Source organism: Amblyraja radiata, chromosome 7 (assembly GCF_010909765.2).
Source record: "Amblyraja radiata isolate CabotCenter1 chromosome 7, sAmbRad1.1.pri, whole genome shotgun sequence".
In the NCBI taxonomy this organism is placed as follows: Eukaryota; Metazoa; Chordata; class Chondrichthyes; order Rajiformes; family Rajidae; genus Amblyraja; species Amblyraja radiata.
Genome location: NC_045962.1, coordinates 62510230 through 62538067, shown reverse-complemented (window position 1 = coordinate 62538067; position 27838 = coordinate 62510230). Strand labels below are relative to the sequence as shown.

Below are 27838 nucleotides of genomic sequence, written 5' to 3'. Positions count from 1 at the left end.
GTTCTGCCTATTACAGCTTCAGAGCATGATGTCATAAAATGTACTATGCTGCCAAGGCAATGACAAAGCATTGATTACAAAATTAAGACAAGTAAATATGGTCTAATTTTAATTAAAACGATTGCATTTATATAAAATCTCTCACACCACGTTTATGGCATCGCATAGTGCTTTTATATTTAGTAACTTTTGAAGTTTATCACGGTTATTGAGCAGGAATGAGAACTGTTTAAAAAAAACTTATCCATCATGTGTGACTACATGAATACCTATACATTTTAAATCAATTTAAGGTAGTGAGAAGGGGCAGGTTACTTGTCATTTTCATATAATTAGCAATGTCACGTTGAGCTATGTATTCCTCCAGATTGTCAAAAGATCTGATGTAAAGAAGTTCACCTCACTCAATAAGTTTCGCAACAATTCAAGGATGTTGGAATCATACCTCAAAATAATTAACATCTCAAAGAAAGAATAGCTAGATAAACATTGCACAATGTGGTGAAACTCACAAGGCAAGGTGAGTTTATTTCAATGAGATTCCATGGATAAAGGAGAAGTTGTAACTATGATGTTTAAGAAGGAACTGCAGATGCTGGAAAATCGAATGTAGATAAAAATGCTGGAGAAACTCAGCAGGTGAGGCAGCATCTATGGAGCGAAGGAAATAGGCAACGTTTCAGGTCGAAAACCTTCTTGCGGCAATTATAGAGACTTGGTTGTGAGGGAGACTGGACTGGTAAATCAACATTCCAGGGTTTTTATTTTCCAGATGTGAGAGAGGGGGCAAAAGAGGTGGAGGAGTTACTTTACTAATCAGTGAGGATAGCATGGAGACACTCAGAGAGGACATACTGGAGGATTTGCCACTGCGGCAATATGGGATAGAGCACAAAAATAAGATGCAATCATTCTGATGGGATTATACTGTAGGCCTCCCAATAGGCAGTGAGAAATAGAGGAACAGATATGTATTCAGATTACAGAAAGCGGAAAAGCAACAGAAATATTTTAATGGGCGACTTTAACTTATATAAAACATAGACGGGCAGGACGTATCAAACAGCACGTGGATAGTCCAACTCAATTTGGGGCCATATTGGACCATGTAGTGAGAAACAAATCTGACTAAAGTGACTAATGTTTCAGCGGAATACCGTTTTGGGGATAGTGATCACAACTCCATAGGTTTTAAAATAGTAATGAATAAGGATAGGTCTGGATTGTGGCGGTAGGTATTAAATTGGGGTTAAGCAGATTACAGCATTATTAGGGAGGAGGTAGGGAGAGAAAATTTGGGAGTAATCGATATTGGGAATCCCACATCTGATATAAAAATCACAGTCGTATAGCATGGAAATAGGGTCTTTGGCCCAACTTGTGGGAGTCATTTAAAGGCCAGCTGATCAGAATTCAGTACTGGCATGTTTCAGTAAGGTGGAAGGATAAGGATGGCAAGGGAAGGGAATCTTGAATGACCAAAGAGGGTTGTAAATTTGGCGAAAAAGAAAAATGAAGGCTTAGGTAAGTGAAATCAAACAGGATCTTTGGGGAATATAAAGCAAAGGAAAGAACTCAACTAGGTAATTAGAATGGCCAATGGGAGCTATGATATATCAGTGGCAAACCAAATTTCAGAAAATCCCAATGCTTTTTATATGGACATTAAAAAGAAGAAAGTAACCAGAGAGAAAGTTCAAGGATAAAGGAGGAAATGTGTGCTTGGAGTCAGAGGATCTATGTGAGGTATTCGACAAATATTTCGCATCTGTATTTACAAAGGAGAAGGTCAGGGAGAATGTTGAATTTAATGTGGGAAATAGTAATATGCTAGGGAAATTTGATATCGAGGTGGTGGTGTTTGGACTGTTGAAAAAGCAATAATGTAGATACATTCTAAGGGCCTGATGGGATCTGTCCTATGTTATTGAGCGAGGAAAATTAGGCGATTGCAGGGGCTTGACAAAGACCTTTGTATTTTCTTGAGCCACAGACGAGGTGCTGGAGGATTGGAAAGTAGCAAATGTTTTTCCTTTTAAGAAGTGAATTAGAAATAATCTATAAATTATAGGCTGGCCAGCCTCACATCTGTAGTAGGGAAGTTTTTGAAGAAGATTCTTTGGGATATGAATTATTCGCATTTGAAAGAGAATGGACTAATTAGGGAGAGTCAGCTTGGCTTTGTTCACTGCAGGTCATGTCTAACAAACTTTATTGAGGTTTTTGAGGCGATGGAGTGTAGGGCAGTGAATACTGCCCACATGGATTTAGTAAGGCATTTGAGTCCCTCATGGTAGGCTGATCCAGAGGATTAATATGTATGGGATCCAATGGTGAATTGGTAGCTTGATTTCAGAACTAGCTTACTCATAGAAGATAGAGGGTAGAAGGATGTTAGTCTGGCTGGATGTCTGTAACCAATAGTGTTATACAGGGATCTGTGCCAGGGCCTCTGTTGTTTGTGATATACTGTATCTTGGCTGGCTATCTATCTATCTATCTATCTATCTATCTATCTATCTATCTATCTATCTATCTATCTATCTATCTATCTATCTATCTATCTATCTATCTATCTATCTATCTATCTATCTATCTATCTATCTATCTATCTATCTATCTATCTATCTATCTATCTATCTATCTATCTATCTATCAATCAATCATATAAAACTGTGTGCCTGCAGTCCGGCTGCCTTTCTGCCTTTTGATTCGTTCCCATCGTGTGGTGTCACAATGCCCAATGCTTGCAGATGTCCAATCGGGATGGATCCATTTACATATGCCTTTGCACCAGCCCCAGCCCCTGGTGACCGTGTCATCGTGTGATGTCACAATGCCCAATGCCCAATGCCCAAAGACATTTTTGCCATAGAGGGAGTACAGAGAAGGTTCACCAGACTGGTTCCTGGGATGTCAGGACTTTCATATGAAGAAAGACTGGATAGACTCGGCTTGTACTCGCTAGAATTTAGAAGATTGAGGGGTGATCTTATAGAATCTTATGTTTCTATGTTTCCCTCTCCTCACCCCTCGGCTTGTACTCGCTAGAATTTAGAAGATTGAGGGGTGATCTTATAGAATCTTATGTTTCTATGTTTCCCTCTCATCACCCCTCTCCCTCTCCCACCCATCCCTCTCTCCCCCACCCCGTTCACTCTCTACCCCACCCCCTTCCATCTCCCCCCGCCCCCATCCCCTATCCCTCTGTCCCTCTTCCACCACTCCCCCTACCCCTCCCACCCCACGCTTCCACTTCAGGACTGAAAGTTCAGAGGTGGGCCCAGTTTCATTCCTTCTCACATCCAATCTGGTGGATGTGAGGCACTAAAATACAGCTCACCTATCTACTTAAAAGCTGTACAGGCAGTAACATTGTGTAACATTGCCCCTGGTACCTGTGGGTTGCTGACCAAGTACTCACTCATTACTTTGTTTGTTCCTACTTTTCTTTATCTCTCTCTGCCCTTACTACAACACATAGTTAACCTATTATGACATATTTTGAATGCTGGAGTAACTCAGTGGGACAGGCAGCATCTCTAGAGAGAAGGAATGGGTGACGTTTCTGGTTGAGACCCTTCTTCATGACATACAGTATTTTGGATGTTGAATGGTACCAAGGCACATCAAAAACTAGTAGCACTAATTTATCATACACAAAGCAGTACAATCAAGCAGAAAATGATGTTAATTCCATATTTTCCAGTGCTGTCAGTTTAAATCCCACATCCTTAAGCATATACCCTAAGGTTGAACTAAAATAAATGTCTTAGTGTATTGCTGCTGAATGAGAAATAATTATTTTTGATTGCTTTTGATCTTATTGGTAGTGATAACTAAGTAACTGTGTGCTTTGGTCTGGAGAGGATACTTGCATTTAATCACTTAAGCCCCTGTCCCACTTAGGCAATTTTTTTCGGTGACTACAGGCGACTAGTGGCGCCACATGGTCGCGGGGTGACGCCAGTATGGTCGTGAGCAGTCTCCTCAAGTCGCCTAAAGAGTCGTAATGTTTTTTTAGTCGTCGCTGGATTATGAAATGTTCAAAACATTTTGGCGACTGTGGGCTTGACGTAGCTTGACGTAGCTTGTCTTCTCCTAGCGTAGGTGCTGTTGTAGGTTATCGCCAGGATGACGCAGGTTGTCGCCAGGTGATGTTGGTTATCGCCGGGTGCTGGCTTCGGTGAATATCATTGGCGACTACCTACGTCAACCTACGTCAACTGGCGACAGGTACTGGCGAGTGAAGTCTTCAGCTGTCTTCAGTTGTCAGCGACAGCGCCATTGCTTGTCATAGCTTGTCGCGGGTGGACGTCGGTTGTCGTAGGTTATCGCCTGTGTGGTCGTAGGTTGTCGTAGGTGTGGTCATAGGTGGACGTCCTAATGGGTCGTCGGTAACTTGCCGTAGCTTGACATCAACTAGGTGGCAGGTTGTCGTAGCATGTCGTAGACATTGTCGTCGGTGGGGGTCCAGTCGCCGCTTTTTTGGCGACCTGCTACGGCTGTGACAGTCGCAGAAAAAAATCGCCTAAGTGGGATAGGCCCTTTAATCAGTGAATTTGCGGGATCCAGTGGAGAGCGCATTGGTGGCATTTGTCCAGTACATTGGAACAGACATGTTATTCTGAGCTCCATGATGGGAGGAGATTACCAGCTAGTCAGAGGAAAAATATTTCAAGATGTGGCAGCACAGGTGGTGCAATGGTAAAGTTACTTTCTTGCAGTGGCAGAGACCCAGGTTCGATCCTGAGCACGGGTGATGTCTATATGGAGTTTGTGTGTGCTCCCCGTGACCTGCATGGGTTTTCTCCAAGATCTTCAATTTCCTCCCACACTCTAAAGACGTACAGGCTTGTAGGTTAATTGGCTTGGTATAAATGTAAATTATCCCTAGTGTATGTAAGATAGTGTTAGGGTGGTGTTAATGTGTGGGGATTGCTGGTCAGTGCAGATTTGGTGGGCCGATGGACTTGTTTCCACACTGTTTCTTAAAACTAAACCAAACTGATGTGCTTAAGCTTGCTTGAGGAAATGCAAAATCTCCATTGACTTCCACAAACCTCTGGCCATAAACATTTAGAGTGGAATCAGAGCATTGGTTGTGCACAATGATCCTTCAAAAACAGCAAAGTGAAGCACAACACCTTGTAAACTACCCACCTGCCCACCCCGCCAGCACTTCCTGCCTCGCTTGTGGTTTCAACATTGATATGACTTCAGTACATATAAAGCCAGTTTTATCTGTAAAAAGTTATCCTTAATCCTGTGCATTGGAAGAAATGATAAATGAGATGTGTTTAGACCAACAATTTTAGCTTAATATTCGATTTGCTCCAATTTAAGATTGGTTCGCTCACACTTGTAAATTACTAAATAATTGTTCAAGTATTGTTTGCATAAATAAAATCGATCATTATTTAGAATTTAAAAAAAGTGACTCAAATTTAAGATTCCCTTCAAGACCAAGTGTTGCTGTTTATGATGTTTATAATTATTACCTGCAGAAAATAACTCGATTCTAAAGTTGCCCATCTCTAATAGTCTGGCATTTGTTAATCCCAGCAGCTTCAACACCTTAATTACTTCAAACTGAAACAAACTATACTTAACAAATTACTTTGCTTAGAGGTTGACATATTAGATTAATGCATTAGTATTAATGCATCCATTATAAAGTCATTAGAGGAACAGGGTGATTCCCAATAGCCAATCATAAAGCAATACACAACACACTAGTACCATCCTTTAAACCAATAAATAAATTATAATCTCTGTTCCCCATTCCCTGTAGTTCACATATCCCTGACAGAAAATACTCTAAATACAGAAATAAATCTTCCACCTGTCACATATTTCAGAGCGATTTCCAAAAGCTGTGCGATTCACTTACAAACATCTGTAGTGGAGAGCATGGCAGCAATAACATTAACGACAAATTGGGATTTTCAAAGTGCTTTAAAAATATAATTTAACATTCGGATTTTTAAAAATTCTATTGTACACATGCAGATCATTAGAGTGGTCTTTGTTTTTAGCATAAAATATTTCAGAGGTTTGAATCAAAAAAAAAATCTCACTGTACTAGCTCCAGCAGACGACATTAGAAATGACTTGAGAAACAGATTCAAAATTTAAAAGTAATACTTGGCATGCTCATTATGGCCAGCTTTTTTTAAAATAAGATGTTTTTTTTAATTTATTACAGCGATATTTGTTCTTAATTCAAAACCCTTCTCTATATAATTAAGCGGACTGTTCTTTTTCACCAGATCTTTATGATTAAGTGTAGCAGATGACCAAATAATGTTAATTTCTGTGTTTACTCATATTTTTATCTGAATAAGTTGTTGACTAATTATATTACCATCCCACCAAAAAGAGAGGCGCAAAGTCTAATTGTAGATAAGGAAATTCAATACCACTTACAGAGGTCCAGCCAGCCTCTGAGGCCATCTGACAAAATAGTGTCAGAAGATCAAGATTTTAAATCTATGGCATAGCGCTCATTATCTAGCAGTGGTTCCTGCCCTTCTGTCCAGCAACGAGTAATGAGGCCTAATTAATCTCAGTTGGTTCCATGCACATTCCTGATGCCAATCTTTTGAAACAGATATATTCTTAGCTTTATTACAGGAAAGAGATTATGGGGTGAGCACAGTGGAAAGATTTAAGAATGTTCTTAAAAAGTCTCCTTGACAAAGTATAACATCCCCCAGAACTGGAGTCTCGCTCATCGATTCAAATGGTTTGCCAATCAGAGAGGAGAGAGACAGGTGGAGACAAAATGCTGGAGTAACTGAGCGGATGAGGCAGCATCTCTGGAGAGAAGGAATGGGCGACACTTCGGGTCAAGACCCTTCTTGAGTCCCGACCCGAAACGTCGCCCATTCCTTGCCTCCAGAGATGCTGCCTCACCCGCTCAGTTACTTCAGCATTTTGTGTCTACCTTCGATTTAAACCAGCATCTGCAGTTCTTTCTTACACAGGACAGAGGCAGGGACGCAGTGTCATAATGATAATACATGAAATTATGAAATTTAAATCCCATCTTAACTTACTTAGTTAGGTGAGCTCTCCCTACTGAGATAACATATGGAAGTGTAGTGAGAAACAGTGAGCTCAGTGATTCAGCTGAAATAATGCACATTGTGGGCGCAACAATTAGAAAACTTTACCTTATCGAGCTGATTTTGGCAAATTATCAAGACATATTTTAGATGTTATTGTATCCCCTTGATTACATGGAATAAGATTTGCATCATTAGACCATGGCGTCAGACTTGAAATGTTAACTTTCTCTTTCCATAGATGCTAACCTGTGAGTATTTCCAGCATCTTCTGTTTTTATTTCAAATTTCCAGCATATACAGGTTTTATTTAGATCTTTTAATTCCCACACTTCTGCTCTCATGCCAACCAGATGAAGGATAGGACTTTGCTTGTCCTCACTACACAGACCTCCACATTAGATTATCATTCATACCTTCTGCCTCCTTCAACAAAATTGTACCACCAATGGCCACATCTTTCTTGCCCCTTTCAGCATTCTGTAGGAATTGTTCCTTCTGTGACTCCGTGGTTCCCCACTACTAGTTCCCCTCTCATGGCATTTTACTGTACAATTGAAGGAAATGCAACACCTACCTTAATTCCACCATTTTAGGACCCAAATACTCCTTCCATGTGAAACCGGGCCTCACTTGCACCTTCTCACATTATGTGAAATACATGCAATGCTCATGAATTGGTGGGCTCTGCAATGATGAAACCAATGAAGATTTGGTGTCACTTTGCTGGCTCCAATTATTTGCCACTTTAATTGTCTATTCCACCTCCACTCTGACCTCTACTTTTGACCTCCCACACTTACAAAAAAGCCCAACATAAACTATTTATTCCTCCTATTCAACTAACCAGGTTGTTTTGGTATAAGCTGACTCACTTTTAACATTACTCAATTTATCGCTCTCCACTGATGCTACTCTTGAGCATTTCCAGTATTTCCTTATATGTAGATTTTCATCAACTGCTGTATTCTGCATCTCAGTTCTTTCCATTGGCTTCGATCATCTGCCTCAATTTACTCTCCTCCAAACAGGTAAGCTTCACCAAAGATAGAATCAAAAACATATGGTCACTACACATTTAACAATCTATAAAGATGCTCTCTCCAACATCACCCCATCTCTCATTCACTGCCAATATTTACCACCGCACCTCTGCCACTTAAAACGTTTGTTTGTTTACACTTTTCCAGTTCTGATGAAGGGTCAGACATATAAATTGTGAACTCTGAAGGTTTCCTGGAGATACCCACACTCAAAGCATTGGCATCAACTGGATCTGATCCTAGTCAGACGTGCTGCCATCAAGAACGTTCCCACACACGTTCCTACCACAGTGCGGACTGCGACACAGACCACTCCTTGGTGTGTTGCAAGATCAGGCTGCAGCCCAAGAGGTTTCACCGTACCAAGAAGCAGGGGAACCCCCGCTTCGATGTCAGTAAGATGCCCCGTCCTGACCTCGTGCAACAGTTTGCAGAGGCTTTTGAGAGAGAACTTGGCACCTCATGTCCTGGGGACTCTGCAACAGAGAAATGGGAAATTCTGCAGGACACCATGCACCGCACAGCCTTAGCTAGCTTTGGGAAGAAGACCTTGAACACACACGACTGGTTTGAGGACAAGTCGACCGTGATGACTCCCGTCATCGAAGCCAAGCGCACTGCCCTAGACGAGTATAAGTGGTCAGCTAACGAGAAGAACCTGCAGATCCTCAGGACTGCCAGGAGCAAGGTTCAGCAGACTGCCAGGCGATGCGCCAATGACTACTGGACACAGTTTAGTGAGATCATCCAGATGGCCGCCATAACAGGGAACATCAGGGGAATGTACATTAGCATTAAGAAGACACTAGGACCAGTCTGGAGCAAGACAGCCCACCTCATATCCTCCACTGGGGAAGTAATCACAGACGAATGCCAGCAGATGGAGAGATGGGTGGAACACTACTCCGACCTCTACTCAAGAGAGAACACTGTGTCCCCCTCAGCCCTTGATGCCATCGAGTGCCTGCCGACCATGGATGAGTTAGACGCAGAGTCAACAGTAGAAGAGCTCAGCAAGGCCATTGACAGCCTGGCCTCGGGCAAGGCCCCAGGCAGCGACGGGATTCCCCCTGACCTGATCAAGCATTGTAAGACTACCTTACTGTTTCCTTTGTATGAAGTCCTCTGCCAGTGCTGGCAAGAAGGAGCTGTACTGCAGGACATGAGGGATGTCACGATCATTACCCTCTACAAGAACAAGGGTGAGAGAAGCGACTGCAACAACTACAGAGGCATCTCCCTCCTCAACATCGTCGGCAAGGTCTTTGCTCGGGTCATCTTGATCTGCCTGGCAGAACGTGTCTACCCAGAGTCACAGTGCGGTTACCGAGCTGGAAGGTCAACAGTAGACATGGTCTTCTCCCTTCGCCAGCTCCAGGAGAAGTGCAGAGAACAGCTGATGCCCCTGTATGTTGCTTTCATTGACCTCACCAAGGCGTTCGACCTCGTCAACAGAGATGGCCTATTTAAGGCTCTGCCAAAGATCGGCTGCCCACCAAAATTGCAGAGCATGATAGAATCCTTCCACATCAACAGAAAGGGGACAGTGCAGTCAAACACAACTTCTCGGAGCCCTTCGGCATCCGCAGTGGTGACAAACAAGGCTGCGTCCTCGCTCCCACTCTCTTTGGGATTTTCTTCGCTCTGCTCCTGAAACATGGCTTCGGCACTGCAACAGTGGCATCAGATGGCAGGCCTTCAACCTCACCCGCTTCAGAGCAAAGACAAAAGTACGTGAAGCTCTCATCAGAGACATGTTGTTTGCCGACGATGCCGCAGTTGTGTCCCACACCCAGCAGGAACTACAGTCACTGATGGACCGCTTCTATCGGGCATGCAAGGACTTCAGGCTAACTACCAGCCTGAAGAAGACAAACGTCTTGGGGCAGGATACAGAGGTGCCACCTGTCATCACCATCGACGGCTATGAACTTGATGCCGTCCATCAGTTCACGTATCTCGGCTCCACCATCAACGACAAGAGATTGATAAGAGGATCAGGAAGGCAACTACAACTCTCGCTCACCTCACAACTCGAGTGTGGACCAACCCAAAGCTGACAGTGAAGACAAAGATAGCAGTCTACAACGCCTGTGTCAACAGCACGCTGCTGTACAGCAGTGAGACACGGACTACATATAACCAGGCAGGAGAGAAGACTCAACACCTTCCACCTGAGAAGCATCAGCCGTATCCTGGCCATATCCTGGCAAGACAGAGTGTCCAACGTCGAGATCCTGTCTCGCTCTGGCCTTCCCAGTATGTACACTCTACTCAGGCAGCGCAGACTGCGGAGGCTGGGCCATGTCCACTGCATGGAGGATGGCCGTATTACAAAAGACATCCTCTATGGAGAGCTGACATCTGGGAGGAGAATCTATCGGCCGTCCCCAGCTACATTACAAGGATGTCTGCAAGGGAGATATGAAGGCGCTCAACATCTATGTGGAGTCATGGGGAGCCTTGCAGCTGACCGCACAAGGTGGAGAGGTACCCTGAACCAACATCTCAAAACGGGGGAAGAAATATTGATGAACGCAGCGGCAAACAAGCGGGCACGCAGAAAGGAGCGCAGCAACTTCAACAAACCAGAGACCACACACTAATGTGACCTTTGCCACAGAGACTGACACTCCCACATTGGTCTCTTCAGCCACAAGCGACGCTGCTCTAGTCGAGGTTTGGAGCAAGCAGCCAACAACTGGGATGGTCAGTCACGACCGAGGGGGGCCTACTAAGATCCTCTCTCCACAGATGCAGCCTGATATACAAAAGATCCTCAGGAGTTTCTGTTTTATAATGAATAGGAGATAGCTGCATCAAACTAAAAGGAAAGTCATCTCAAACATAGGAAGGAACCTGAAGCATGCTTTCAAAATACCAATAGTGTAATAGAATCCTGGTGAAACTATATCAGAATCGATGTTTACAAGAGGTAATTGATCCAACCCATTTGCCAAAGTCTAAAATGATTTCAGAGCAGTTATTCAAGTTCTTGCTGTTTTCTGAAGGGGAAAAAAAGAGGTTTTGCAGAGATTCATATACATCATCACAACACAAAGTGGTTAAATGCTGAAAGACTGAAAATATTTCCTGTTGAAGTTGATGGCATTCTCCGGTCGATGACATATGTGCAGTTGATAACAACTTGCACTTGAGGAAATTAGGTCACTATATAAAAGCTGATAGCTCATGTCACAATGTTGAGCTGTGCTCATGTAATAGGTTGTGAATTAGCAACTGGTGGACAGGTGATTGGTAACGTTGTATGCATTCAGCAGTGAAATCTAAAAGATCCCACTAGTATACAAGTGAGGCAATTTGCTGTATCTTCCTGAGATAGACCAGCTTGGTGACAAGATGTGATCGAACTCGATAATTAAATAATGAGTAAAGTGCTGTTCTTGTGGAAACTGCAGCTTTATAGTTTGAGAAACAAGAAGCTTTCGACATTGTTTTTTTTATTAATTCACACTGGTACGCCCACGTTCATTGTCCTAGCTTTAGCAGATTTGCTTGCAAGGTCATTTAATGGATAATAAAGAGTCGACCACGATGCTGCAGGTTCTGGTGTCATAAATAGACCTGAATGGGTAAGGATGACATATTCTTCTATGCCAGACTAAAACAGATCAGTTTTCATGACCACAAGATTCCAGATCATCATTAAAATTAAGTCGTCTTTTTTAACATAGTCCCAGTTTACTTAATTCTATGAATTTAAGTTCTAAGTTGTTAGGATTCAAATGGATATCTCGAAATATGCCATTGGGATCTTTCAGATAATAATCCTGGATGTTAGGTATCAATATTTTAACTATTATTTTACATCATTAAAATAAATAGAACATTCATTATAAATAGATGCTTGCTAATTGTAACAGATTAAAGGGCCCATCTCACTTACGAGATTTTTTCGGCAACCTGCCGGCCCCTGTCATAGTCGCAGGATGACACCTGTATGGTCATGATTAGTTGCCCAAGGAGTCGTACCTTTTTCTGGTCGCCGCTGGATTCTCAACATTTTGAAATTTTTCGGCGACCTGCTGCGACTATGATGGGTACCGCAGGTCGCCGAAAAAATCGGGTAAATGGGACAGGCCCTTTAGCCTTCCTCCCCAGAATAGTTTCTACATATGTTCCACTTTATTCTCAACACTGCACAAAGATCAATTTTAATGTTGATAATCTGAAGGTGGAAAGATACAATATGAATAAGTAATAGTACAAGGTTAGTCATCGAGTCAAACAGCATGAAAACAAGCCTAAGCAAATTATAATGGTCCAAGGTTTTCCCATGTAACATCAATATTTCCCTTGATAACTGTTGAGAAGTTTAGAATGTCCATGAAATAATAATCATGGAAATCCTGGACTTTAGATGATTTATTGATTCTACATGTTGTCCTGGAATTCCCCAGGCATGATAGAAATTAAATGCATTTTATTTCTTAAGTGCTTTTAGTAGCCTTATTTTATATTACACTTTTATCACACTCAGCATATATATTTTTTTTAATTGAATGTTAATGGTTTTTGGGCATTTGTGCATTAACACTCAGTAGTTAGTTAAGGGGACAGGGGCAGGTTAATCATCTATCAAAGCATTGTCATTGAGAAATATACATACTTCAGCCCATCAAGTCCTGAGTGCCAATCAACTAGTAATTTAAACTAACCTCATATGAATCCATTAAAAAAAAAAATTCTCACCAGATTCTCCCAAATTCTACCACTCACCTGCACACTTTACAATGGCCAATTAACCTATCAACCCACATGTCTTGGGATGTGGGAGGAAATTACAGCACCTGGAAGAAACCATGTAGTCTTAGGAGGAAGGTGCAAACCACACACAGTCAGCACCCAACGCCAGATTAGAACCAAGGGCTCTGGCATGGATGCCCTACTAGTTGCATCACTGTGCCACCCATTAATGTGGATGCAGTGTGTTTGAATTCCACCACGTGATATCAATTTAGTCTGGAGGTTTCCTACAGTGGAAAAGAGCATCATTGATCCTTTTGAATACAATTTTAATCAGAAATATTACTGCTGTGTATAAATGTAATCCAGTTAAAAGTTAAAAGGAATGCTGATCACAATTGATTTCCCACTGCCAGGACATTCTGGGCTTTAACATTTTAAATCCAAAACCACTAATAAGGAACATCCTGTACAACACAATTCTACTTAGTAATAAATAAGCCACAGATATCGATGGTGGTAAATTGAATCACATGTGAACAAGATTTAAAATGGCTTTGCTTATTGAATAGTTGTTCCCAATCATTGATCTCACCTTCAGAGAAAAATGGTGCTCTTAAAAGCAATGTGAATGTAGTACAAAACCTCCCCAAGCTCTTTTTCAATTCAGAACATGTCTGATTTTGGAAAAGAGAGAAGAGAAAGTCTAATTCTTATTTACATGCATTTAGCATTAATATTCTGTTTTTTTTAACTCGGCTCAACTACTAACTTGATTTTGCTGCATTTCAGTTTTGTTGTCCTGCAGAAAATGTGATTGAGTGTCGTCTATGTGAAATTATAGTAACAATGAGTTTTGGTCTTCATGTGCCATATATTCAAGCCTGATTTTGTCAGCTGTAGAAGACATTTTCAGTCTGCTGAGCAGCTTTTTACAGTTTCCAGGACATCTGTAAATAAGTGAATCATGCTTTTTGAAGAGGACTTAACCTTAGTGTTTTTTGTGTGCGATGGCTCTCGAATCATCCAGCCATAGGCGAATACATGCGTTGCTATAGGTGCAACTGGGTAGTTAACATTCAAAATACATTTAAGGGAATGCTCCTCCCCCAACTAATCAATGCATGGAATAATTATGAGGATAGCAGTGATCAAATAGTAAGGAGCTGTTGTATTAAAGTTCATAAATCCCAAAAAGATTAAACCATTTAATCATGCATTTTAAATATATACTCTACAAATTATCCCTGATTTATTACCCATCGATGCTGAAATCATTGTTTTATTTTGTGATAAAAAGCAATAAAAGATTATAAAACCTTCAAAAGCATGAAGCTTAAATTAGTTTCAGATTGCAACTGCAGATAAAGTCAAGTGTTTAATGTAAAGGTGTTAGTTTATTATGCACTTTTAACAAGTTGCAAAAAGTGTTCACATATGCCCATGCATGAGTCATAAACATTTGTTTTCAGCAGAAGATAGACACAAAAAGCTGGAGTAACTTAGCAGGAAAGGCAGCTCTTTAATTTACTCTGCAGTAGCATGCAGCCATTTTTGAGCCTTAGACTTTATGAGAACATTGCACATCTAAATGTTATTTAATTCCTGGAGTATATTGCTCCCATGACATGAACATTGCGCAGATTGTCCAAATACATGTTAATTTTATGTGATTAATAATTACCTTGTATTGCCTTCATGTTTTGTTGGATTACCCGGATGTCTGCAATAATATCATTCCTCAAAAGAAAAGTTGGAAACTTATATTGTGTTAAACTATATTTTTTTGCAACAGCATTGCTCATACTGATAACTTTAATAAGTTTTATGTGTCGTTGTTAAACTGTTAATGTAATGATTTATAGGTGGAGCACTCACATTGGTACTTTTTTTTAAATTCAGGATGTATGTCAGGAAAAGAAATATTTAACCATTTAATTTCTTCTTCCATGTAATGCTTCTCTAGCTCTGGGGCTCTCGAGTGTGGTTTAAAATCTTTCCTCCTCGTTTAAAGTGCACCATCTCTCCAGAGATATCTGTGATTAACCCATTTCTACAATCTCCCTTGTGCAATTTTCAGATAACAGAAAACTAAGCCAATTGAAGACTGGAAACTGGAAATAAGTAAAAGTTTCAAGTGAACCACAGTTCAGGTAAACTCACCCACCCTTCTGAACCCAATGTTTTTTTATGTGTAGAGCTTACTTAAATTCTCTGAAAGTTTCAGCCATATAAGCATTACCCAATTTTTATTAGGTCTACTCTGTCTCAAAGGCAAATTCTTGTCAGCCCGAGTTTGTCCCCCTAGCTACACTTTGCTAAAGCTCACTATCACTAATCAGTTTAATCAGTTTCCCGAGCCACAAGTGTGATTGATTTTACTGGATTAAACTAAATTGCTTGCGAATTGAATTTAAGTAATTATGTAAAAATGATGGCAGACTGTTCCTTTTAATAATGTAAACTCTTCCATTGAGATATTACTTTTTTTGTGACTGAACAGTACGAAATAAGAGATGATGCTCCATCAAGTGGCGCCACGTGTGGCAGCCTCGCCAGCAGTCTGTTCGTCCTTTCACCCTTTTTGTCATTTTTAGTCTGTCTAAAAGTATCTTTTTGGAGGTTTCTTTGTCTCATTTATGTAGGGGTTGGGAAAGGGGAAGAGGGGAAAAGGGGAAACCATTTCCAGCCACTACCTGGTGGAGGATGCGTATTTTCTCTGTTGCACCTTCGCCCCTCCCCCCTCCCCCCCCCCCCCGCCCGCAGTCTACCATCTGGATTGGCGCGGCCTTTCCTGCCGGAGACCGGCTAGAGCTTCAGCACCAGTGCAGCACTGAATTACCATGCGGAGCGGGTGATGCCTGACCGAGGATCGCCGTGTTGAGGCTCTGGAGTGTTGGGCCTGCTGCTTCAACCTCATGGAACTGTGGTTTGTGGAGCTTCTAACTGCGATCGGCACTGACTTTTACATCGCGGAGTCCTGGGATCCTTTGCCGAGGGTCGCCAGTGTTGAATCTCAGCCCAGCTCGGCCTGTGGACTTCGGGAGCTGCAGTCTCCAGTAAGAAGCGGCCGATTCGGAAACTACAAGCCGCTGAGTGTGTTCTTCCATTCAGACACCGGAGTTTTGATCATCCTGGTGAGAGGGCCTGAACATCGGGCTGCCGTAGCGGCAACTGCGGAGGGCTCAAAGGCCCCGACCACGGGTGAACAATGAGGAAGATGACAGAACTCAAATCTCACTGTACCAATTGGTGCATGTGACAATAAATGTAACTTGAACTTGAACTCGATAGAGCAAAATACTTGATTTCAAGAATAGGCGTAAACAACGTTCAAACATGTATACAATAAAGAAGTGAATAGGGAATTCCAAATGTCTACACAGATTTAGCATCGGTTTGCAGGAATCAACAATTAATATCAACAATTAAACTTAGATAAAAAATTGCAACTGAAGAAGAAGTATATCAATCTAAACACGTATATTTAACAGAAGAATCTGTACTTCTTTTATTCATTCAGAGAAGGTCACTATCACGGGCAAGACATCATTCCCTCCGATCTGACGCAAAACATTTAAGAAATCGGCTACATTGGTGTGTACAGAGTCACATATGGGTCACACTGGGTGAAGACATCAGTGAACAAGTTGCTCTTATAATAAACTTGTATGCATACAGTTGCCTTTATTGATAATAGCTTTTCTAAATTACAGGTGTAATAATGTGAATCTAACAATGCAAGCTACGGTGAAGGGATTTTAACTTGTTTCTGCATCAGTAGTTCAGGTTTTGAATGGAAGACTAGTAGCTTTCCAACATTCTAATGCACCCTTTATTTTCAAGTATCGGATCATTAACAGGCAACTTATGATGGTACATTGTTGATCATTTATTACAGCTCACCTGATTCTTCACATCTAGTTTAAGGCATGGACGGCCACCATTGTATGCCTTTTCCCGCAACCACTTGGATCTGGTCTGTATTCCACTTCCACATGATTTGCTGCATGCAGACCACTTTGACCACTCACTGAGCTTGCAATCAGATGGGCACAGCACACTGCAAGTTTCTTCAATGTACCCTAATTTAAATTATTGAAAGAAAAACATTCTCATTAGTGATTTAAAGCTTTCCCACTGTCTATGGGCAGAAACTCAATTTGAATTCTAAAATAATTCTATATTTCAGGTCAAATATGAAAACAACTTTCTCCATCAACTATGATTTATATTATTAAAACATATAACTGCAATTCAATTGATTTAGCTTGTTTGTCACTGAGAAAAATATATAAACTGGAACAAAACATAACCAATATATGTTTGATATTATCTAAAGAAATAATTAATGTTTTTATTTATTCGGGTCCCAACCCAAAACATCATGTATCCATGTTCTCCAGGGATGCTGCCTGACCTGCTGAGTTACTCCAGCATTTTGTGACTTCCCTTGGTATACCAGCGTGTGTGTGTGTGTGTGTGTGTGTGTGTGTGTGTGTGTGTGTGTGTGTGTGTGTGTGTGTGTGTGTGTGTGTGTGTGTGTGTGTGTGTGTGTGTGTGTGTGTGTGTGTGTGTGTGTGTGTGTGTGTGTGTGTGTGTGTGTGTGTGTGTGTGTGTGTGTGTGTGTGTGTGTGTGTGTGTGTGTTAAAAAACGACGTGTTATGGGTAAAATGTTTACGTATTCGGGTAGAGATTTACCCACTGGAGTCCAAAATCGCCATCTGAAAAATTCATGCCTTATTTCTCGAGTTATTAATGAAAACGGAACAAGTTAGGGCTTTATTCTTTGGAGCGCAGAAGGTTAAGGGGGGACTTGATAGAGGTTTTTAAAATGATGAGAGGGATAGACAGAGTTGACGTGGAAAAGCTTTTCCCACTGAGAGTAGGGAAGTTTCAAACAAGGGGACATGACTTGAGAATTAAGGGACTGAAGTTTAGGGGTAACATGAGGGGGAACTTCTTTACTCAGAGAGTGGTAGCTGTGTGGAATGAGCTTCCAGTGAAGGTGGTGGAGGCAGGTTCGTTTTTATCATTTAAAAATAAATTGGATAGTTATATGGATGGGAAAGGAATGGAGGGTTATGGTCTGAGCGCAGGTATATGGGACTAGGGGAGATTATGTGTTCGGCACGGACTAGAAGGGTCGAGATGGCCTGTTTCTGTGCTGTAATTGTTATATGGTTATATGGTTATAAAATGTTTCACAAATCCGATAAAACTTTGAAAATAAACGAGATGGTCTCGCTGAAGATGTCACGATGGGCCTGCTCTGTGTTCCACGTGTTGCGAGTCACATCACCCCCCCCCCACCCCCCCCTACCGCCCCCTCACCACTCTCCCCGTACTCGGGCCTTGGAGCCTGAAGCCAGGAGCCGCCAGCCGGGAGCAAGGGAGTATTGGGGATGGCATCAAACAGGAAATTAGAAATGCGTGCAACAAAGGTAAAACAGTTATAATGGGTGACTTCAATCTACATATAGATTGGGTGAATCAAATTGGCAGGGGTGCTGAGGAAGAGGATTGCTTGGAATGTATGCAGGATAGTTTTCTAAACCAACATGTAGAGGAACCAACGAGAGAGCAGGCTATTCTAGACTGGGTACTGAGTAATGAGGAAGGATTAGTTAGCAGTCTTGTTGTGCGTGGCCCCTTGGGCAAGAGCGACCATAATATGGTTGAGTTCTTCATTAGGGTGGAGAGTGGCATTGTTAATTCAGAAACAATGGTTCTGAACTTAAAGAAAGGCAACTTTGAGGGTATGAGACGTGAATTGGCCAAGATTGACTGGCAATTAATTCTTAAAGGGTTGACGGTGGATATGCATTGGAAGGCATTTAAATACTGCATGGATGAACTACAACAATTGTTCATCCCAGTTTGGCAAAAGAATAAATCAGGGAAGGTAGTGCATCCGTGGATAACAAGGGAAATCAGGGATAGTATCAAAGCAAAAGATGAAGCGTACAAATTAGCCAGAAAAAGCAGCCTAACTGAGGATTGGGAGAAATTCAGAGACCAGCGGAGGAGGACAAAAGGCTTGATTAGGAAAGGGAAAATAGATTATGAAAGAAAACTGGCAGGGAACATAAAAACTGACTGCAAACGTTTTTATAGATATGTGAAGAGAAAGAGATTAGTAAAAACAAATGTAGGTCCCTTGCAGTCAGAAACAGGTGAATTGATCATGGGGAACAAGGACATGGCTGACCAATTGAATAACTACTTTGGTTCCGTTTTCACCAAGGAAGACATAAATAATCTGCCGGAAATGGCAGGGGACCGCGGGTCAAATGAGATGGAGGAACCGAGTGAAATCCAGGTTAGCCGGGAAGTGGTGTTAGGTAAATTGAATGGATTAAAGGCCGATAAATCCCCAGGGCCAGATAGGCTACATCCCAGAGTACTTAAGGAAGTCGCTCCAGAAATAGTGGATGCATTAGTGATAATTTTTCAAAACTCTTTAGATTCTAGAGTAGTTCCTGAGGATTGGAGGGTAGCTAATGTAACCCTACTTTTTAAAAAGGGAGGGAGAGCGAAAACGGGGAATTACAGACCAGTTAGTCTAACACTAGTGGGGAAACTGCTAGAGTCAGTTATTAAAGGTGGGATAGCAGCACATTTGGAAAGTGGTGAAATCATTGGACAAAGTCAGCATGGATTTACGAAAGGTAAATCATGTCTGACGAATCTTATAGAATTTTTGGAGGATGCAACTAGTAGAGTGGATAGGGGAGAACCAGTGGATGTGTTATACAGGTGCACAACCTTTTATCCGAAAGCCTTGGGACCAGAAACTTTTCGTAATTCAGAATTTGTCGGTCTTCGGAATGGAATTTTTTTATCGTAGATTTTAATGGCTGGCTCAGTGGTAGAGTGCTCGGCTCATATCCGCAAGGTCGCGAGTTTGCGCCTTGATCCCGGCAGTAAACTCGGTCGCGAGTTTGAGTCTTCAATGTAGTTTTTTCTTGCAGAATAAATGTTTGTATGAAATGCAGTGTAGAAGAGGTGCACTGACTGTGTGGGCAGAACTTTGGAAGTGATTGCCCACCAGTCTAAAAAGCCGCTGTGTCTCCCTGTCCCTGGGATAGCAGGGGGCGATCAAACAGCACAATACCTCCCTCCCCCTCCAACTCCAGAGGAATCCGCTCCCTAATGGGCCGCTACGGCGACAAGTGGCAGTATGCCCACAGCCCGAGCTGCGCCCCCTCATCCGCCACCCCAAGAACAAGACGTACCTTGCACACCATCAGCTTCTGCCCCTACGTGTTCCTCTGGAGTTGGAGCGGGGCTGGGCTGGAGTTGCTGCTGGCTGTGCGTCTCTGGGATCTCCGTGCTTGCAGTGGGCCTGGGGGTCGGTGTCCCGTTGGTCCTGACGTCTCCGGCCACCCCCCTGGACTGGAGCTGAGACTGGAAACTGTACCGCCCTTGCCCCCTCCCTCTGCAACTGCAAACAACCCCACTCTCCTGCAAGGGCGGAACGGTTCCCGGAGGATGGCAGGTGGCCGGAGACGTCAAGACCAACAGGAACCCGCTCCCCGATGGGCCCCTACGACGCCCCGAGCTGCGCCCCGTCATCCGCAACCCAGGTTCCTCTGTAGTTGGAGCGGGGCTGGGCTGGGCTGCTGTTGGCTGTGGGTCTCTGGGATCTCCGTGCTTGCAGTGGGCCTGGGGGTCGGTGTCCCAATGAGGGGGCGCAGCTCGGGGAACGGCTTCTGGTGGTCCTGACGTCTCCGGCCAGTTTGCAGTTTTCCTCTGGAGTTGGAACGGGGCTGGGCTGGGCTGCTGCTGGCTGTGGGTCTCTGGGGTCTCCGTGCTTGCAGTGGGCCTGGGGGTCGGTGTCCCGTTGGTCCTGACGTCTCCGGTGACAGTGCAAAGCCCCCGCGCCGGTGCAATGGGCGGGGAGCTGGAGAGGGGAGGGAAGGGGTCACACACATGGCCGGGAAGCAGAGGGGTGTAGGTGGGGTGAAACTGAAGGGAGCGACAATCTGCTGCTGCCTGCCCCGCTGAGTTAAAAAGTTCCCACGCAAGACTCACGATACACTGTGTATCGTGAGTCTACCGTGGGAACTTTTTAACTCAGCGGGCAGGCAGCAGCATATTGTCAATTATTAACCCTCCCGCGCAATATACCCTCACCTTCTCTTTTATGAATGGGGATTTAGTTCCCCTTTCTTCGAGGACCGACCGGAGGTTCCGCTGTCATCTCTGCGGGCCGCCCTCGGTGAACGTTTTCAAGGACCTTTCTTCAAGGACCGAAAAAATGGCCGCTATTCGGAGGTTTTCGTTATTTGGATCTTCGGATAAAAGGTTGTGCACCTGTATCTGGGCTTTCGACAATGTCCCACATAAGAGATTAGTATACAAACTTAAAGCACATGGTATTGGGGGTTCAGTATTGATGTGGATGGAGAACTGGCTGGCAAACAGGAAGCAAAGAGTAGGAGTAAACGGGTCCTTTTCACAATGGCAGGCAATGACTAGTGGGGTACCGCAAGGCTCAGTGCTGGGACCCCAGCTATTTACAATATATATTAATGATTTGGACGAGGGAATTGAATGCAACATCTCCAAGTTTGCGGATGACACGAAGTTGGGGTGCAGTGTTAGCTGTGAGGAGGATGCTAGTAGGTTGCAAGGTGACTTGGATAGGTTGGGTGAGTGGGAAAATGCATGGCAGATGCAGTATAATGTGGATAAATGTGAGGTTATCCACTTTGGTGGCAAAAACAGGAAAGCTGACTATTATCTAAATGGTGGCCGATTAGGAAAAGGGGAGATGCAACGAGACCTGGGTGTCATGTTACACCAGTCATTGAAAGTAGGCATGCAGGTGCAGCAGGCAGTAAAGAAAGCGAATGGTATGTTGACATTCATAGCAAAAGGATTTGAGTATAGGAGCAGGGAGGTTCTGCTGCAGTTGTACAGGGTCTTGGTGAGACCACACCTGGAGTATTGCGTACAGTTTTGGTCTCCAAATCTGAGGAAGGACATTATTGCCATAGAGGGAGTGCAGAGAAGGTTCACCAGACTGATTCCTGGGATGTCAGGACTTTCTTATGAAGAAAGACTGGATAGACTCAGATTGTACTCGCTAGAATTTAGGAGATTGCGGGGGGATCTTATAGAAACTTACAAAATTCTTAAGGGATTGGACAGGCTAGATGCAGGAAGATTGTTCCCAATGTTGGCGAAGTCCAGGACAAGGGGTCACAGCTTAAGGATAGAGGGGAAATCCTTTAGAACTGAGATGAGAAAAACATTTTTCACGCAAAGAGTGGTGAATCTCTGGAACTCTCTGCCACAGAAGGTAGTTGAGGCCAGTTCATTGGCTATATTTAAGAGGGAGTTAGATGTGGCCCTTGTGGCTAGAGGGATCAGGGAGTATGGAGAGAAGGCAGGTACAGGATACTGAGTTGGATGATCAGCCATGATCATATTGAATGGCGGTGCAGGCTCGAAGGGCCTAATGGCCTACTCCTGCACCTATTTTCTATGTTTCTATGTTTCTATGTTCCTATTGTGTTTGGTAACCAGCCCTCCCCTTTGACGACCCCTCCCCCCACCCCGGGCTCTTGATTGAAGCCGCTGAACTCGCAGTCCTTTGGTTGACGCCTGCCCCGATGCCCGCTCCTCGCTAACCTCCTCCACTACCCCCCTGCTCCTCTCCCTATCCTCCTCCTCTCCCCCTTCTCTCCCCCCACTACTCTCCCCCCCTCCCCTCCTCTCCCCCCCTCTGCCCCCCTCTTCACCCCTCCCCACTTCTCCCCCTCCTCTCCCCCCTCCCCTACTCTCTCCCCATCTCCCACTTCCTCAACCCCCTCCCCTCAGCCACCTCCTCCCCCATTCCTCTCTCCTCCCCCAGCCTCTCTCATCCCCCCTCTCTCCCCACCCCCTCTCTCCCCCCACTCCCTCCCTCTTCCTCCCCCTCCCTATCCCCCTCACTTCTCTTTCCTCCTCCTCCCCCCTCTTCCCCCTCCCCTCCTCTCCCCCTCTCTCCTTCTCTCCCCCCTCTCTTCCCCCCTCTCTTCCCACCTCTCTCCCCCCTCTATCCCCTCACTTCCCATCCCCCCTCCCCTCCCTCCAACTTCCCTCCCCCTCTCTCCTCTCTCCTCTCCCCTCTCCCCTCTCCCCTCTCTCCCCTCTCACCCCTCCCATCTCTCTCCCCCTCTTTAGTTAGCGGGGAACGGGTCCCTCTTGGTCTAGTATATATTAAAATTTGAAATGATGAGCAACTTGGACAAACACACAAAGCTAAAACTTAGGAGCAAGAATGGGCATTCAACCCTTTACACCTGCTCTATCAATTTATAAAATTATGGCTGATCTGAATGTAGCATCATTTCCACATTTTTGTCTATAGTAATGTTTTATCCTCTTGTTTATCTTGCAATTATAAATTGGATAATATTTAAAGATTCTGCTTTCACCACCCTTTGCCTGTCCCACTGAGTTACTCCAGAATGTTGTGTCTACCTTCGATTTAAACCAGCAAATGCAGTTTTTTCCTACACACTGAGAAGAGATCTCCAAAAACTCATCACCATTTGAGGGAAACCAGTTTGTCTCATATATGTTTTAAATGGCAACCTCTCATTTTTAACCAATGGCTATTAGTTCTAGGTATCCCGCAAAAGAAAACATAGTCTCCACATCCACCCTGACATTAACCTTAAAATTATCAGTTTATAATGCGTTCAAAATGATTATACTGGAAGTGACAAGTTACCTTGAAATCTCTTGGGTTGCTGCCGAAGAATGATTGACAGGCATAATATAGTTACAGGACAGTTTGAATAAACAACAGCATATTGCTATAATTGATTTTATATAATTAGGAATTATGTGCCACGGTAGAAATATTGAACGTGAATATCTATCTTTCATTGAAAGCTCTATTGCTTGTACCTTAACCCTAACAAACTCCAATTGACCATGTTATTCCTGTGTTCATCAGTTCCATGTTTGAAAATTAATCTGAATAGAATTCTCATTTAAATATTCAAGACTCTACACATTTCAGTTATTTCCTCCAGTTCTGTAATTCTTCATATTCACTTCTTTCTCAGTCCTGACTTTCTATCTTCCTCTGATCTCAACTGTTCTGTTATTGACAGCTACACTTTAAGCTGTCTTGGGCCCAAGTCCTAGAATTCTCTCCGTAAATCTTCCTACCTCATGCTCTTTCTCTTCCACAAAAAGCAATTTAAACCCTTCCTTTTTTGACAAAGTATTTGTTCTTATTTTCTAATATTTGAGTTTGAGTTGTGTTTATTGTCACATGTACTGAGGTACAGTGAAAAGTTTTTGTTGCATACCAACCAGTTAGCGGAAAGACAATACACGATTACAATCCAGCCATTCGCAGTGTACGGATACATGATCAAGGGATTATCAACGAGCATTATCTCCATTTAGGTTTGTGGTGTGCAATATTATCTCATCATAAATCTATGAAATATTTTTTTAAATTTTGGAACAGCTTCATAAATGTATGTTGTTATTGCTGCCGTAAAATCTATCCAATGAAGCATATTTGAGAACATTATTGATAATCTTTCATTTGTTTATAATAAGTCACAATAGTGAAAATTATACCTGATAACAAGTTTATGGTTTCTGGCAATATCAATTGCTTGAACTTTTCTATCAATACACATGCATGGGTCATTATGACCACAGCACTTTTAAACAGAGCTATAGAATCATTGTCAGGAAACAAAACAGCATGCTATTGTGAAATCAAGTTTTAAATTAACCTTCATCATTTGGGGGTTGGAGCTTGAGAACATTATTTTCAGTAAATGATAAGAGAATAAAAGCTCCTGCCATGTTTCTTTTAACATTAATATTCATTAGCACATGGACCTATATTCAGAATATGCTCCATTGTCTCCAAGGCTAAAGTAAAACATTTTCTGAAGAATTACTAAACTTTCTGCTTTAGGATTACCATTTCCAATCCATCTTAACTGTTAGAGTGGTTTTTGAAACAAGAATCATTGAGCATGGATGGCAAATATCAATACATTATGGTATATAAATTTGAAAATAATTAAAATTCCATTACAAGATTATATTTCATACCTAAAGTGACACTTTTAATGAACAAGATCAAGTGCAGAACCAGTCTTTGAATCCAGCTCACTGAGGAAATTTTCAAATATAACTAATTTGCTCTGGTGCAAGGATGCAACTTTAACCTCTTCATAATTCAACCCAATTTTGCACCGAAGCTGATATTTGAGGGTGAAAATGGGTGTGCAGCAAGTGAAATAGATAGAAAATAAAAAGTGCAGCAATAATCCCACGCCACTCGGCAAATCTTGTAAATGGCTAATACCACATAATGCCACATTACAATTCTTCAAGGGATGCTCCATTCAGGTCTGAATAGCTACCCTACTTGACAATCACATCTTAAGGAAGGTCAATTTATCCCTTGTTTTCAGGTGAGGGTCTGGATGTAATGAAATGAAAGAGATTATGGTTAGGGCTGGACGCTAATGACCCATGCATGTAATTTAGGCCAGTAAATGCATTATCCAAAGCTGAATCCCATCAACTGCGCCTCAGGTCAACAATCCTCATCCCTTATGCTCACCTACTAATCAATAATGTTTATGAAGACTAATGAAACTGCAGATGTTGGTTTTCAAAAACATTGTTTATGAGCTCTTCTTACCTCCCTTGTTTGCATACACGACTCAACCTACACCTTTGTTTTAAATTACACTGCTATTAGATTGTTCCTGCTGCAACATGCATATTCAACTCTGCAAGGTTTAAGAGAGGGCACTAGTTGGAACACCATATGCCAAAATAGGAGACTAGGTACCAAATCAATGCTGCACCCATTCAAATTTCACAACATGTCTGCTCTGCATGATTCCAGTGTAATTTGCAGGAATATACTGGTTTGAGAAATTTAAAAGGAAAGCAAGGGATGAGATATAACCTTAGATAACATCCATTGACCTTGTCTCTATACAGCTCTATAAAGCTCAACAGACTTTGTACTGGAGTTGGGCGTTTCATTTCCAGCATGCGGAGATGGGAGCTCCACCAGAGCCCAGCCTGTGAATGCGGAGCAGAACAACAGACAGCCAACCATGTCATCTCTGCATGCCCGCTCGACCACCCACCAAATGGAGCTCAGGGCCTGGCAAGAGCCAACAACCTGGCTGCTCAACACCCAGCTTGAGATCTAAATATTCATTTGATTTGTGTTTCATTCGCAAGACGAAGAATATATCTCTATATTTAGCTCTGAACATTTTGTAATATTCTTTCCAAGCCCTTGGGGGCCAGATAGCATAGTTCATCAACATCCTGGACAATGCAACTTCAGAACAAATTTGCACACTTGCATTAAATGTAATTTTGGAACTAATCTACACCCAATGCCCACAAGATTCATAGTGCAAAACTGAATTTTGTGGCCAACAAAATGCATTTCAACTTCATTCAGAATGTTGTCATAAATGTAGACATACCAGAATTGCCACAAAGCAGAGGATCCACCAGCTTCTTGTTCTGATCATAGCAGGCTACGGCTTGATACTGTAGACCCTGCCCACAAACTTTGACATCTCCTTGAACCTTCATGCCAAGTTGTAGTGATACTTTATCTTCAAGAAGTACACAATCTGACCAATTCCCCAATGGCTGACTGATATATTTGTCACATGGACAAGGCTGGGTCTCGACAAGTGGATACTTCTGGCACATCTCTTTCTTCTTGCTTTTTCCTGGTGGAACAAAAATAGTTCTTTTTTTTATCTACTTCTTCCACCAGTCTTAATCTATGCACAAAAATCATCTGTTAAAAGTTGAGAGTAAAGCACACAGCTTCAAATTAATGCCTCTGAATGCCATATGGTTAAAACGCAACTATTACAAACTTTATTTTGTTCCAAATTAATTCCAGATATCAAACATTAGCCTTTTTCAGTAATGAATAAACATCATATTGAATGTTAATGCATTTTGTACATCACCCAACCTTAACTCTGCTCAATTCGCTTCCTCGCTATTTTATTACAAAAAAACATAATCATTTCATAGTTTGACACTGTTTCAATAGCTTGCTATTCAGTGAAACAAAAAAAACAATTAACTTCATGATGACATTAACATTCTCTAATATGTCAATCCTCAACCCTCTTATCTTCTACATTAAAAAAACAGTAAATTCTCCAATCTTTCTTCATAACCTTTCATTTGTTGAGGATGCTGCTGACTATACAATGAGCATTATCTAATTATTTTTAATATTTTTTCTTCTGACCTGAAAATAATACTTTAAAAATTGTGCAACCTCGAAATTACCCTTTGGGTCTGGTTGATTGTATATGTCACAATGACAAAAATGAATAAAATAATCCTGGTAAATCCTATCTGGAGATACTGGAATTTCCACAGGTTGGGCATTTGGTTACATTTATAAAAGTTGGTTTTCTTTTAAGGATTATATATATGAATAACCAATATGGTACTTGTTTTGCCATGGCACCTAATGGTATTTGAAAATGGTTAATAAAACTTGGTAATCCTTCAATTTTTTCATTCATACCTACCTGTGGCATACTTTTGCTTCTTAAATCCAATGCTGCTACTAGAAACTGCTGCTACAATTGGAAAGTCAATTCTAGATGACATTTGAAACTAAGTAGGGGGAATGGAACTTGCGTAAAGGTTATAAAAGTCTTGGCTGAGGAGAAAGTTTCCTTACTAAGTGACTCAATCGCAATTAAGTTGTTTTGCCATTGTCTGGCACAAACAGCTTCCTCATTTTAGTCTTAAAAAGTTTCGTCTTCTCTGCTCAATTCATCATTTTTTGTGTGCCATTTGTCTACGTTTGACATATTGGCTTACAAGCTTTTAGAGTGGTAGATTAAATGAATAATTTAATATTAAATGTACCCATACATTATGTAGAGATCCTAGGTAACAACAAATTGGAAACTTAGCCCATTGATCAATTTTTGATTCAGGTTTGTTTCTATTTATTCACCA

The 27838-nt window shown here is 42.2% G+C and overlaps 1 protein-coding gene across 1 annotated transcript in view; it reads right to left on the bottom strand.

The window, feature by feature from the left end:
* Window positions 1-27838, bottom strand: part of thsd7b (thrombospondin type 1 domain containing 7B) — a 789171-nt gene that overhangs the window by 175881 nt on the left and 585452 nt on the right. The window contains exons 14-15 of the mRNA XM_033024685.1: window positions 26317-26571; window positions 16727-16905 (exon numbers count right to left, since the gene is read on the bottom strand). Coding sequence (XP_032880576.1) covers window positions 16727-16905; window positions 26317-26571 — 434 coding nt within the window. The remainder of the gene's footprint in view (window positions 1-16726; window positions 16906-26316; window positions 26572-27838) is intronic.